Source organism: Neolamprologus multifasciatus, chromosome 22, assembly GCF_963576455.1.
Source record: "Neolamprologus multifasciatus chromosome 22, fNeoMul1.2, whole genome shotgun sequence".
Classification (NCBI taxonomy): Eukaryota; Metazoa; Chordata; class Actinopteri; order Cichliformes; family Cichlidae; genus Neolamprologus; species Neolamprologus multifasciatus.
The window spans coordinates 24,425,190-24,440,728 of record NC_140459.1 but is presented as its reverse complement, the minus strand read 5'-3'; the positions used below and the strand labels follow the sequence as shown (position 1 = coordinate 24,440,728).

The 15,539-nt window shown below is 37.9% G+C and overlaps 1 protein-coding gene across 1 annotated transcript; it reads right to left on the bottom strand.

The window, feature by feature from the left end:
• Window positions 1-4,609: 4,609 nt before the first annotated feature.
• LOC146493543 (sodium-dependent neutral amino acid transporter B(0)AT1-like) lies at window positions 4,610-15,088 on the bottom strand. The gene is made up of 12 exons (XM_085147519.1): window positions 14,761-15,088; window positions 12,570-12,710; window positions 12,340-12,477; window positions 12,067-12,248; window positions 10,813-10,923; window positions 10,614-10,726; window positions 10,341-10,469; window positions 9,579-9,735; window positions 9,285-9,489; window positions 8,996-9,155; window positions 8,520-8,682; window positions 4,610-8,271 (listed from the first exon to the last, which is right to left on the bottom strand). The coding sequence occupies exons 1-12, from the start codon at window positions 14,957-14,959 to the stop codon at window positions 8,116-8,118; spliced, it is 1,854 nt and encodes a 617-aa protein (XP_085003645.1). The 5' UTR covers window positions 14,960-15,088; the 3' UTR covers window positions 4,610-8,115.
• Window positions 15,089-15,539: the final 451 nt, after the last annotated feature.

Below are 15,539 nucleotides of genomic sequence, written 5' to 3'. Positions count from 1 at the left end.
GGACATAAGGAACAGCTACAAGTACCTGCGTATCCCTGATGTGAGCCAAGATAAAGACCCATGAAGGTCAGCCACAGCCAAACAGTTGTAGAAGGTAATGTCCTGAGAAGCCAGCTCAATGATAGGAAGAGTGAGGGTGAGGGTTAGAGACACAATCCAGAATGAAACACAGAGCATCTGCAAATACATCGGGAAGATGACCCCAGAAATCAACTGAAGACAGATGGTGATGAGGAAGTATCATGGAAGACCAAGCCCTTCCTTGAGACATACCATCAACAGATAGAGGAAGTAGCAGATATCTCGAAACCAAAGAGCAGCCAGCAGGACCCAAGCTGCAGGCTGTGCAAAGGTGTCCCTGAGATAGTCCAACATATAGCGGCAGTATGTAAGAGAAAGTTTGACTGAGTACATGAGAAGCACAACCAAGTGGCTAGGATAGTGTACATGTCTGTGCTGCATGTGGACAATAAATTCCCCAGTCCTGATAGGAGAATCAATGAGAAGTATTTCAAAGCAACAGGAACTTGAGTTTTAGCCAGAGAAGCAACTGCTGGCTGACCAACCACACACAGTAGTGCCTGACAAGAAGCAGGAGACCTCAGATGTGATAAATGAGGCAATCCTGGCATATGGCAACATCAGGAAGAAATAGCACAAGAACACAGAAGTACCAGGGGCTTCTACCCAAGAGTCCTGAGTAATTTTCAGAAAGAAGAGGCATAATCATTCCAACATATTTTTAACCTGCGAAACCTCTAAAAGAAGGACCCTGTGAAGTTCAGTTCACACTCAGTTCTGACCCCATAATAAAGCAGCCAGCTGTTTTTACAATGTAAACACTGGTCTTATTGTACCCCGTAATTTCAGGGCTTCCCAAAAGCAGTTTCTTGAGATTGTGCACGGCATAGAGACCGAGCGTTCTCTATTGCAGCTCTGATGCTTTGGAATAATCTTCCTCTCCATATTAGACAAGTTACATCAGTGCCAGTTTTTAAGCCCAGATTTTTATTCCCTGGCTTTTAACTCTGGGGGCAACTGACATTTTTATTAATTTTATTGCTATGTTTGGTTTTTCCTATTGTATTACTATCTTTATACTTTTTGTTGTTTTGTTTTTAAAGTGCTATATAAATAAATGATGATATAATGATGATGTTTTCTTGTTCTTACAAAATAAACAAACAACTAAAACTTATGCCTCTTTGATACAAAATGGTAAGACGACAGTAGGTAAGTGGCAACATGAAGACCTAATCACTGGAAGCGTGACTGTCAAGAAACCGTTCTTAAGGAAGTAAAACAAAACAGATTACTCAGGACTTCTGAGCAGAAGCAAAACAGGAAGAAAACTCTGAGGTATGCCAAATTATACAAGAACTGAATTGAATCAAATTTTCGTGTCATATAATTTTCATTATTTATGGAAAAGGTCATTGACAGGTACAATAGTGAGTGTTGACAACCATAAAACACAGTGGAGACTGTCATAGTTTGGAGCTTCATTTTAACCAGTGTTGTTGGGATCTTGTCACAATTACTGGAACTGTAGTATGAACACAGAAAAGTACCATCAGATTATGAACCACAGTGCAATACCATCTGGAAAAAGTGCAATTGGCCACGGCTTCATTTTTCAGCATCACATTGACACATCGTGCAGTGTCCCCATTTAAAAAGTCCTTGAAAATGCTCCTGCCCAGAAGGTTGGCTCTTTTGACGTTCAGCACTCAGGCAAAACCAATCTAACTATCAGCTGATCTCCAATTTGCATGCCTTCATGAGACACGTTCACAAAACCCTCCAGTGTTATTCTACTGTTATTGTTGAGGCATCAGTTTTCACCAAGTCTGCATTTCATTTGAAAGAGATGTGAAACAACCAGTGTTGTAAGTTAAATTATGTTTAGGGTAATGTTCAAACACATTATGGTGGAATTTGCTTTCTCATCTGCAAAAGTTCGATTCATAAATGTTAATTATACTGTCTGCAGTTGATCTTTTATTGTCCTTGATATGATAATATCAAGTTCACTTGCACAAATTTCTATTGGAATGATGATCACAATTTTAATGTAAAACATCAAGAAACTGATGATAAGTGGAAAATTAATCTGTCTTATTTTATGCATATATCTTTGTTCAAAACTGGAGAAAGTATAATGTTTCCCCAAAAAAGATAACAACAATTTCTTAGTTTATAAAAAAAAATGATTGCTGATTTTTTTTCTATGAAAATAATAATTAGTTCAATTGACATGCTTAGATGACTTTCCTAACGTCCTTGTATGTATGTAAAAATGTCCTGTACATTTGAAAGTTATATAGCACACAATTCTTTTGAAATATGTCACCTGGAGTGCAAACCCATACTCACTAAGCACCATTGAAAGCTTCAAAGCTGAACCATGCTGTTTTACAGCTGGGTACAGTGATTATATAGGTCATTAGTCTATGGGCAAGTAAATCCTGAGGAAATGTATCTTGCTTTAATCATTATTTTTGTGAATCATTAAAGGAAAAGTTTGTCAGTTATCCAAGTGCCTAAAGAACCTAAAGAACAAGAGACAAAGTTCACCTGCAACATATGTCACATTATACTACTTTTTCTTATTAGTTCATTTTTAAATTTTTTAAAGGAAATTCTCTTTGTTTCTGTTTCAGCTATCAGATAAATAAAACATACATAAACACTTAATATCCTGTATAAATGTAGCTTGAGTTTGGGATTTCTTGCATTTCCTGCCAGGTTCTGTGTCAAATCTTTAAGTTAAGCTAAATTCTAACACTACTAAAAATAAAAACATGAAACTTATATGAGTGTGTTTGATCTGAATATGTTGATGAAAACATGTTCTAAGATTCCTGTTGTCTTTGATTTACCATTATGGAAATAACTGTAAAGATACTAAAGACCTACTGAATAACTATTGCACTGATGCACTGATGCATCACTTTTATGGCACATGGATACAGTAGGCAATACTAAAGTAATCTTGAAGCAATAATGAACTAGTGAGAAGCTGCTATATATGAAGTTGTAGATCTGTTGCTGCAGGTGTTCTACTAACCCTCCTCTGCACGTGTCCAAACCATCTCAGCATTGCCTCTCTAACTTTGTATCCAAACTGCTTAACTTGAGCTGCCCCTCTAATATACTAATTTCTTACTACATGGGGGAGTAAACAACAACATCACTAAAACGTACTGGTAAAACACTGCCCTCTAGTGGACAGATTAAAAACATTTCTTAATGATTACTTCTAAAGAAATAACTACAGCTGGATTACAATTTATGAGTCTAAGGAAGGTGAATTATTCACAAAACACCTTTAACACTTAACTATGGATAGAGCTCTACAAAGTTATGTTTTGCTATAACTGTTAGCATGTTTCCCATAAAATAGGAAATAGGTGCAGTGATTTAATACAGCTCAATATACACAAGTCAGTATTGGTATGACTATGTTTATTCGATACAGCCTGAACTCTCTTAGGCAAACTATTTTGTCCTTCAGAAACAGTCTTCAGAAAGGCTTCTTGAAGAACACTCAAAGCTCTTTTTTGGATGTTGGCGGCATTTTCTTTTGTTCTCTGTCAACATGATCCCACACGAGGTCCGGGCTCTGTGGAGGCAAATGCACGACAGAGTTTTCACTGTGTTTCACAGACACTTGCAGACATTTAGTATTGTGCCACAGCCACCCACTGAGGCCATTATCGGATGAGGCTTCAGTAGATGGATCAATAGAAAAGCCAGACGCATTTCTTGGACTCTGTGTCGTGTGTTTGCTGGATTTTTTCCTAATTTCTTAAGCTGGGAAACACACTGGAAGCAATTTCCTTAACATCTCTATTAGAGAATACCAAACTAACAATCTGGTACAAAAAGAAAGAAAGCACTGGTTTGCTCAGCATGTTGACAGAATTATTTTCATGGTTAAGAAAAAAAACTTCACAAAATATAACCATGTCGAGAGCACTCTTGAGGAGGAAGGTGTACCACTATCAAAGTCTACAATGAAGAGACACCAATTTCATGAATGGAAATACAGCGAGTTTACAACAAGATGCAAAGCACTCAAAAAAATTTATGTGACCTTAAACAGTTCTGAAAAAAAAAGAAAAGGAAAAGATCTTTGAACAGAAAATACCCAGATTAACTTCTATTAGAATGATGGGAAAGGAAAAGCATGGAGAAAGAGATCCGAGGAATACCATATTGTCTGTCAAATATGATGGAGATAATGTACCGTTGGACTGTACAGGATGATACTCTGTCCAGATTCAACTAAATGTATGAACTTTAATGGGATTAAAGCATGGAATAATACACCGTCTGTTAATAATCTGCCATTAAGCTACAACATTAAAAAAGACCTGTTTTATCTTTTTCTCTGTATAACTTTGTTTTCCGTAGGATTGAGAATTCCTGTTAAAAGATAGATAACTCCATTGACCCATAACAGGCTCATATGCTTCATGGAAACACTAACCCCATCAGACAAAGTCTTGCATGGAGATCCAGAATGAGAGCAAATGATTAATCATTTTATATTTCTTCCATTTTTGAATGAATGCACCGAAAGATGTCACCTTATGCCCGACAATATTTTCACGGACCGGCCTTTAAGGTGTCGCGGATAGATACAACAAAATAAAACTAGTACCGGTACCGAAAAAAAGAAGATTTATTTATAACACACGTGAAAAAACCCAGGAAAACCGAGTTAACGATAAAAACGATAACAAAATACCGCTGAAAACCGATAAAAACCCTGAAAACCATACATTTCACACCTGAGCCTCAACTCTCGCGGCCCGGTACCAAACGACTCACGGACCGGTACCGGTCCGAGGCCTGGGGGTTGGGGACCGCTGATGTAGACTACCCGAGGTTATGACAAGCAAGCAAATAAATGCTAGTGGAATAACTGGCGAGGGTAGTGTTAGTGGAAGTATTAAAATCGTGTAATCCATTTTTCTTATAATGCCATATGATGACAACTTGTTTACATATGTGAGGAAGAAAGTTAAAAATAAATGTAAAAATTAAAGCTCACTAATGGTCACTCTTTATGGTCAAATTGGCCTTCTTCATACTATAAAACTAACCAATTAGCTTTACACAGCAATAAAATAACAATGTGTTTTCCTTATCTCCATTTCATTTCTGTGAATAATAAACTTGTAAGAAAGCTGATGTTGCACCTTTGAAATACAGTATTAACCTTTCTATGCAAAATATTATATAATGTATAGTGTGCAAATTAAACAATTAAATTAAATCCACTAAATGAAACATGTTGAATCAGCAGCATGCTTGAAAAGCAGATGAAATTCCTTTGAGTAAATCCTGACAGTATAATTAGAAAAAGAGCAAATGAGCATGACTTGTGTGGAGACGTAACCAGGAGAGAGCGTCTTCTCTCTACAAAGTACACGGCAGCATTGCTCTTAGGTTTGCCGAGTTCATCTGAACAAACCAAAAGCTTGTGGACTTTAGAAAAACCTATGAGCTCATTCTTGAGAATTATTAATATGACATGCTAGCAGATTCACTGGCAGTCACTTGAACCCAATAATAGATGACACATTAATCTCTTCTTTTAGCTGCTGTTGCAAAGACCAGGAATTATTTTTGGAAAGAATAATGATAAGGAAGTTCGTCATTCTCATGTTGGTGAAAAAACATTAACATTGCTGTGAAATCTATGATGTTCAAGATAACTTCTGTGTACAACATCTCTCCAAATGTTCATGAGTGGAGAGCCAGACATCCAAACCTGGGTTAGAAAGTACCCATCTCACGGTGTCCACGAGTGTACGGAAGCACAGTCACATCTACAATTAGTGAAACTGGGACATTAGTGAGTAGAAATAGGAGAACATGGTAATACTGAATATTGCTATACATTTTAACCGGGACACAATTTGTACCTTTGACTTTTGTCTATAACCATTCAGTTTTTCAATGTGATAATTTCACACAAATTTCATTCAAAGCTTACAAAAATGTTTTAAACAGAAGAGACAAAGCCACAAGAATAAAAGCAAAAACAGCACGGTTGATTTAATAGGACACATTTGAAGATTATTTATAGCAACATAGTATAGAAGACATATAAACAGATCAAATGTTAAAACTTGCACAATTATATACAGCAATAGCTCTCCTTAATATGTCAAAACTTAATGCTGAGAGAAGGATTATTCACAAGTGGAATTTCATTGAAGACCTTTTCCAAGAAGTCTTTTTACTTTGTTGGTGTTGATAACATGTAATTTGGATTACAATTTACGAGTCTAAGGAAGGTGATTCATTCTAAAACATGTAATCCATATTTGTTCAGTCTTCTTGTAATTTCACTGTCATGAATTGTAAGATTTAGCATGCTAACTGAGGCCTGTAGAGTCTATAGCTCTTGGGTTGGTTGCAGTTTCTCTGTGCACGACACAGTCAAACCTCAGGATGAATTTGCTTAACAACTGTTGTCTGTTCTACTATTTTCTAGGTGCTTTAGGAAACGAATCTGTCAATTAGTCACTTTTTAAATGAAAATTATTAGCCTATCACCATAAAAGAATATTTGCTTCCCAAAGCACTTATAAACATATATATGTCTTAGCATTAGTTTTAAAAAGCGGTATCTCATATCTTTATTTCAAGGAATGGTTTGGTCGGGAGCGGTACCACTGCAGGAGAAAGAGACTGTTGGATGACTTCATTAAAAGTAAAGACAGGGTTCCATAAAAGAAAGGAGAGATAGTACAAAGCAAAGAAAGGCTGGTAGCATGTCATTGCATCAAATGTAGATCTTGGAAATGAAACTCATAGCAAAGACCTCCTTGACTCCTGGACAGTGGTTGTTGATCAGTGGTCATGACAGTTTACATATTAATGATTAAGGAACTGATGGCACCGTTCATTGTTCATTCAGTGAGGTAGTTTCAGTCATTATGCAAATGTACTGTTTATTATGTTGGGGAAACCTGCAGTCAGCTGAGACTGAAGAAGTCACTTGGATGAGTGACGAAATGTTTCTCCCACTGAAAACACTACAGCCAGAATCAACCTTTTGGGGTTTAATTAGCAGTCTTGACAATTGAGCATGCATCAAGGCTGCTGATGATCAGATAATCAAGTGCATTTGATCAGCAGCACCTGGCTACTACATACCCTTTTAATTCCTTGAAGTCTATCTAGTTTTTCTCTGACCTGTGTGATGCTTGTTTCTTATTCACATGACAGTGTAAACACATATACAGATGTGTCAGCTTAAAAAAGCTTCTTAGTGTTGGACCTTCATAACAGCTTAAGTGCATGCAGACATCAATTTTATAGGTTTCCTCAAATCTACAACAAGGTTAAAAACTATTCTTCTATAACATGGGTATGTAATAAAAAGTTACGGGGGTGTAGCTCGAGAATATCCTCAACAAAAGGTCTGGAAAGTAACATATTCAGTATAATTCAATGCAATATATTCCTAAGTAGTCTAATAGTTTTAACCCAACCCTTCTTGCTCTGAATCAACAGTGCTAATCACCTCACAGCTGTGCTGCCCACTCCAAAATACAATTTATCAAATAAATATCTATTACACAGACTAATGAGATCTATTTACCAAACTATAATTCACTGTCAATGTGTTTTTTTGTTGGCAATGATTATTACCAAACACTTAATAGATTTCGTAATGAACCCGGTATCACAGCAGCAATGCAATAGACACGCCGGTCTATTACAGTTGCAGTACCAGCAGGGGGAGATAATATATTTAAGGCCAAGAAGTCGCTAGTGAACAATGAAGTGAACTATGAAGTATACCAGGGTCCTTTAATAGCCAGATTAAGCTAGGTGGCTAATGTGTGTTTACATTTAAATGTGTTAGTAATGTCTGTTCAAATGCGTTCCCATGATTATTTTCATGGTGGCTTGAGATAAAATACCTCCCTCTGCCATTATTGCAAATTACTGCACGTGTGTCCATTTCACTCTTGCAAAGCGTGACACCGTGGACCAACATGCCTATTACATGTTTTGGCGTGATGCTGGATGCAGGACGCGCTGTTAAATAATCCTGAATTCTGCTTTGTTCTCTGATGTATTCATTTATTGTCTGGATGACATTTTTGTCTTGTAGCAAACAAAGATCAGCCGACATAATGCGTACATAGGCACTACCAGGCTGGGGACTCCTGCTAAGAGGAAGATAACAGCATAGATCCATGAGGGGTAGGGTATTGATGTCAAAGCTGGAAATGCCTCCTGTAAAAAAACAATGAAAAAAATCCAACAACCTATTATTAAATGGAAGTTTATGCAATAACTTGTAAAAAACTGGTAAGCTATGTGTGACTGCTGCCAATTTGCTTATTGTCTTTTGACTTTACTTATGATAAATATAAACATTTGGGATGCCATATAATTGCATCAGTGAACATTAAGATACAAAGCAAAACAAAGAGGAGGTGCTTAAGTTGATTCAGTAACTAGGATGGTGGTTGCAAACTTACAGAATTTATGTCCCAGACTAGATAGTTGAGCTGCTTTTGGGCTTGAGTCACCAGGTAGAAAACCAAAATAACCAGGACAATCAGAGGACTGATAAATCGCCACGTAATCTGCCAGAAAATAGAGGGCTTTCGCCCAACCATGAACTTTATGTCCTCGTTGAACCTGCCAAACAAGAAAATTTCAGTTAGCTTCACATCACGTTATACAAAAATTACCACTTTTTGATGCTGCTTTTCCAAACGGACAAAGAATCTTAATGTCTAAGTTCAGGTATTTCCCTTAATACCTGAACTGTTTGTTTTAGCTTGATATGTGCTGAAATGCCTGCACCAAGCTAACCCCGTTGTTGTTGGTGGTTTGCAGAAAGCTGAGCTAGCTTTTGCAGCTTAATAGTAGTGAAACGTAAAGCTACTCGTCTTGACACTTTACTTGAGTTTCCAAATATGCAGCTGAAATTAATGGAAGCACCACTAACCTGTCAATGCCATAGATGTAAACAACAGCTATCATCTCGAACAATCCAATGGTCAGCAGTGGAACAGATCCAGCAAACTTATCAAAGAGAGTTACCCAATAAATTCCTGATGGCTGTGCAAACAAGAGGCAAATGATGAAGGATACAAAACATGTTGCTCCTAAAAAATAAGAACAATGGATCTTGTGTTAAAATCCAGCAAGAAACTCTAAAAATGTTCAATTTAAATGTAAAATTCTGAGGAATGCATCAAATGTAGATAAAATAAAATAAAATAAAGCTAAGTTACCAGTCAATATTTCATGGGGCCATTTTTTGGGAAATAAATTCAAGTCTTTCAAAGGGACTATGACTCCTTCAATGTTTCCAAAAAGTGTTGAGAGTCCAAGGCAGAGAAGCATGATAAAAAACAGGACAGACCAGACCGGGGAACCCGGCATTTTGGTAATGGCCTCTGTGAAGACAATAAAGGCCAGACCTGTTCCCTCCACTCCCTGAATGCAAATGCAATGCAGATTAGAATATAAAATAATAATAATAATAATAACATGGGAACTTAATAGATTTTCATTAAAATAGGCACCTCACTGAGGAGTTTCTGCATGTCACACGTTTTAATGTCCAGTCCAAAAACAGTATCTGGATTGGAGCTGTTCAGATGACGAACGGCTGCATTGTAGTTGCTGGCAGTGATGCTGTCTTCAGGGAGTTCAAATCCATTTAGTAACGTCCTGATGTTTCTGATGAGAAATTACATCAGATTAGTAATTCGGGGTTACTATTATCTACTTAAAGGATATGCTTAGATATGTTTATAATGGCAATGCACAAATGCAGGTGTTCATCAGGTATTCTTACCATTCCCACAATTGAGTTAAGCATGTTAGCATTTTCTAGTCACATTAAACACATATTTTGCCGTAGCTTTATGTGAATATATAATGATGTTGTGGTGCTGTGTGCTGACCGACAAACCAGCTGGTGTCATGTCTACTGGCAGACTGCTTGCAATGATGAAGATCTCATTAGACTGACTTTAAAACCTTTGTACCTATAACTGAACTGTGAAGTCAACAAAAAGGATAAAAACCTTTACAACCTTAAGTCTATGTTTTGCAGAAAAGAAGCTAATAGTTCTGTTGTGCTAAAGCCAGAATGTTTGTTTTTTACAAGACTTGGGAGAAATTTTTTTCAAAAGATGCAAATTACATTTGCTGAAAGCATGGTGTTAAGGGATAGGGGTACCTGGACGTCACAGGGTTTTTAAATTCCTGGTCAGTAAGTTTAGTGCCTTTTACCAAAAACTAGTAAACTTTTTCAAAGCCTTAAAATAAGCTTTACTCACTCGTTGATACAGGTGTCATATTTCTCAGTGGCCCTGAAGCCAATGATGGAGTAGGTCACTGTGGCAGCATAGACTGAGGTGAGGCCAGTTACCACAGACAGGATCACAGAGTCTTGCACACAGTTGTTGCTTTGGAAATTAAATGTCCAAAAAGAACAAGGAAACAACAGCCTGACTTTGGTTTTTGGAACATTTTTCAATGACTTATTTTGCCTATTTTTTTTAAAGAAATTAAATTAAAGTGAACAAAATGCTAAAAGTGCAGTTCCTTACTGAACAGGGTTGTAGCTTGAGAAGGAAATCAGCCCTCCCCACGCTAAGCCAAAAGCATAAAAGACCTGGGCACCTGCATCCAACCAAGTAGTTGGATTCATCAGCTCTTCCACCTGCAAGAGGGAGACATGCACTGACATGTATTTCTGACCTTTAAATTCATACTTTTTTTTAAAAAAAATCAAGATTTGAAACATACATCTGGTGTGAAGAGGAACTTTATTCCACTCAGGGCACCTTTAAGAGTCAGTCCTCGGATCAGGAAGATGGCCAGCACTATATATGGCAAGATGGCTGTGATGTAGACTGCCTGAGGACATTAGAAATGAGAGTGGAACCACTTGTGGGATTGAAATGCAGCTATAACAATTAGCATACAAAATTTCATAATTTACAATGCTTTTTCTTTCTTTTTTGTGTGGAAACCTATTCCGGTACTTAGCTTAATGCTATCAATGCATCATATTAAATGTCTTTTTAAAATTCCAGATTTTAAAAATACATTAGATTAATCAGCTTTGTGGTGGAAGTCTTCCACTTTGGTGGTCTAAGAATCTCGTCACTGCTTTTTGCCGATGATGTGGCCCTGTTGCCTTCATCAGGTGAAGACCTCCAGCTTACTCTAGAGCAGTTCACAGCTGAATGTGAAGCAGCAGGAATGAGAATCAGCACCTTGAAATGAGAGGCCACGGATTTCAGCTGGAAAAGTGAGCAGTGCCCACTCTAAGTCAGGGACGAATTACTACACCAGGTGGAGGAAGTTAAATATCTCGGGGTCTTGTTCACGAGTGAGAGGAGCGAGAGATTAACAAATGGCTCTGACGGTCTGTAGTGATGTGGACGCTGCACTGGACTGTTGTGGTGAAGAGAAATCTGAGTGTAAAAGCAAAGCTGACGATTTACTGGTCGATCTACGTCCCCTACCCTCACCTAAGGTCACGATCTCTGGGTAATGACGGAAAGAACGAGATTGTGGGTACAAGCTGGAGAAATGAGCTTTCCCCAAAGGGTGACTGGTCTCTCTCCCTTAGTGATAATGTGAGGAGCTCAGTCATTTGAGACGGGCACAGAGTAGAGCTGCCACTCCTCCACATCGAAAGGAGCCAGTTGAGGAGGTTCGGGCATCTGACTAGGATGCCTCCAGGGGCCACATGGGTGAGGTTTCCCTGGCATTTCTTTCCGAACCCCGGCGCTTGGGCAGACCCAAGACATGTTGGAAAGGTTACATCTCTCGGCTGGACCAGGATTGTGTTGCACTTCCCCAGATAAGGAGGAGATGCCTAAGGAGATGGAGATCTGGGCTTTTCTGCTTAGGGTACTGTCCCTACGACCAGGCCCCAGATAAGCAGAAGAAAACTGATGCATGGATGGAGGGATGGATACTCACTTTAATGAATAAAATAGGAAAATTGGCAGAGTAAAGAGTGATCATTTTATTTAAGGTTCTACAAACCTTGCCTGAAGTACTGATCCCTCGTATGCAGCAGATACAAACAACTGTCCAGGCAGCTAACAGACATACTATAATGGGCCACTGGAGTCCTCCAGAGTCTGCTATTGAGTTAGAGGCATTCAGAGTGACTCTGTAAAAGTAGTAGTCCACCGTGGAGCTCTGCTGGCATTCTGGTATAAATCCTAAAGTGGAAAAAAAAAAAACCCACTCTTAAACATAGCAAAACAGATGCTATGATTTGTGTGTGTGGGATGAAAATCAGTGTATAAATACCTGTCCTGTTTTCATTGAGAGGACAATTAGTCCAAGGCAATGGGTCTTGAAAGGAATTGAAGAAATACCACATGATCCAGGCAATTAAGGTGTTGTAGTACAGGGCAACCATAAAGGACACTAACATGGAGCCAATACCTGAGGGACAGCATTAATCATCTATCATCACAATCACTGAAAACCATACACTAGGGTATTTTTGGTTTTTTTGCAGGGACCATTTTACTTACCAACACCTGTCAGATATGGGCTGATGGCCCGCCACACTCCCACACTGCCTTTTCTAAGGCGCTGCCCAATAGCAAACTCTAGCAGTAAGAGAGGCATTCCTTCTAGCACCAGCAGAATTAGGTAAGGAATCAAAAATGCACCTGCAAATATATTTAAGTAGGTGAGAGATTGTTAGTATATCGTTAACAGGTGAAAGTAACACACAACTGTTTTCAAGCACAGAATTCTGGGGAACAACTAATGCCATGGGTGTAAGTCATGCACATGAATGTTTTATTCTCAAATCAGTGCTTTATTAACTGAATTAGCCTGTGCTATATGAATAAATCTAAACTGCCTCTATCATTTCCGCGAACAAACAACGGCCAGGTTCTCTTAGAAAGTTTAAATACTACCACTAATACTGTTACTACTACTAATAGTCTTATTAAAATTACTTATCATTGCTGGATGTCATCATTTAAAGTCTAATTTCTTTGCTTTTTTTTCTTAAACAAAGTGGGTTTCTCATTTCGGTCCCACCGACCACGAGGTGTTTTCTTGTTTTTCTTGTAGTCTATTAGTGTTTTAACATATCGGGTTTGATGTCCAATCTTTTTCTTACTTGAGCCACGGTGATCATCTCAGGAAAAATTATATTCAGAACTTTAATTTTTTCAGCCAGAGGCTCTTTTTTTTCCTTTTACATTTTTGAGGCTTTCATCACTCCAATGGAAAGCTGTGCTTCCTCTTTGGACTTAATAGTTTCAGTTTCTGCTTTCTTGGCATGGTGATGCAGGCTCCTCCCTTGCTACATCATCACCACTTTCTTTGCTTCACCTAGAGGCAAGTGTGTCTATTTAATGGAAAAAAATCGGATTTGGTTCAGAATGATTCAGATTCAATTTACGCATGATGGTAAGAACAAAACAGACTGCTTTGCGCATTTCATAAATCTGATGGTAATTTTGTCATATTAGACATATCAGTAAAAGTGGGCCGTTGTACGCTGGACAGAAAAAAACCCAAAGTGCAGATGTCTGGCCATTAACACAGCATATGAGCCCAAAGACCTCATACCAGCTGCCACAGTGGTGGAGGAGTAATGATTTGTTGATGAACAGTACCTGAAAGTCACATCCTGAAAAAACAGAAAACAGATCCAGCAAGAACTTGACACAGGACCCCAGAGATACGTCTAACCCTTCAGTTTATCCATGTACATCGTGTACATGAAGGCTAAGTATTCCAAATTACACAAGAAGTGGACTGATAATCAGATTGTGTGGGTTTATTTTTGTTTTTTGAACAAGGCTCTGAGTTTGTTAAATGAAGTGTTTTCTGTTAGTCTACATTTTAATGCTTTATGTTTTTGACAAGTGTCCATTTGTCTGATTCTGTCTGATAATGCGACAACACAATGAAGTGCGTAGGAACTTAAAAATGTTCAAAATTCGACATATTTATGATCATTTAAAACATCTTCTAATAAAAGTTATTAATAGCAGTTAGCCATTTACAACTGTGTGGCCCTAAAAGTTAGATATGCTCTTATGTACAAATACGATGGGTGACGTTTATCACTATGGTTAGTCATAGATGTGTTTGGCTATATTTAGCACTTTTTTTTGTAGGCTAAAAATAAGATTTCGTGTCAGTGCAACCTGAAAGGTCACATTGCTGTTTTCTATTAATCAGTATACACCATCACTATTGCACAGAAAGGACACTCGTTGCTATAGCTCATGATACTGTGCTCGAGTTAACGATTTAAAAAGAATGATTAAATTACAAAATAAATGCATATTTTAAAATATTTGAGTGCAATAAGGTAACTGCATAAAAGTCAACACCTCTCATTACATAATTAAGATTGTGTTTTAACTTAACCAGCTGGACTCGGGGGACATCTCGGTGTATAATCATTAATGCAGCTTGACTGCAAACCTAAGGGCACTCTCTTGTAATAATGAATTGGTGACAATTTAACTCCATTTAAGTGTTGGTACAAGGGTCCAGTGATTTTGTTGCAGTTAAAGTTTTAATTCTTTAGAGAAAAGCATATTAATATTATTATTAATTATTATTATTATATTAATATTAAAATTAATTCCTGTATACCACAAACACACATTTTTTAAAATCAGTAAATCACTAAATTGTCTGATTATTAACCAGATATGTTATCTTGCCCTTTCTGTCTTAGCTTACCTCCTCCATGACTCTGACATAAGTAAGGGAATCTCCAAACATTACCCAGACCGATACAGAACCCCACACAGGTTAGTATATACTGAGCTTTGTTGTCCCACTTGGGTCTGTCTGCAGTCTCCTGTTTTTCCATCCTCTCCAGATCTTCATGCCTGGGGATTCTGAGATCCAGTCCTGGGTTAGGAAGTACCAGTCTCATGGTGTCCACTGTGTACTGAAGCGCACGTTGTGTCTACTTCTGGTGAAGCATTTGTCAGGGGGGAGTGCATGTGTGTGCGCCCCTATAGGCTTGTCGGGTAATCATGAAACGATTTATGACCTTTTACTTTATCTGCAGTGTTGGGCAGATTAACCAGACACAGGCACACTCTGTACTTTCTTCTTCATTTATAGCCATTGAGTTTCTTAGTTTTATTACAAATTAGTTAACAGTCTACATAAACATTTAAAAGAACAGAAATAGGAGCAAAAGGCCATTTCTCTTGTTGCTATGCTTTTTTATTTTAAGCATCAGTTTTATTTTCATCAACAAAACAAACAAAAACATAGATAAATGATGCTACTGCTCCTGGAAGTTTTCTACATTTCAAGTTTTAAGATTCTTTGTCAGAAACACTAACATGTTCACAGATGCGGGCTTAAGGGAGGACCTTTGACAAGTTACATAATTTCCACCTGTGCTGAACAACCTTTCAGATGCAGAGCTAGTTGCTTGAATGCAGAGGTATTCCTTAGCTAATCTGCTGATGTGGGGAAAGTTTACTGTGTGAACTTTCCAC

What these genes read in the sequence shown, in the direction of transcription:
- LOC146493543 (XM_085147519.1), bottom strand. Translation starts at nt 14,959, where the DNA reads ATGAGACTGGTACTTCCTAACCCAGGACTGGATCTCAGAATCCCCAGG. An exon ending in GGATCAGTACTTCAGGCAAG is followed by an intron (nt 10,924 to 12,066) that starts GTTTGTAGAACC and finishes TAATGTCCTCAG; the next exon opens with GCAGTCTACATCACAGCCAT. An exon ending in TGCAGAAACTCCTCAGTGAG is followed by an intron (nt 9,490 to 9,578) that starts GTGCCTATTTTA and finishes ATTTGCATTCAG; the next exon opens with GGAGTGGAGGGAACAGGTCT.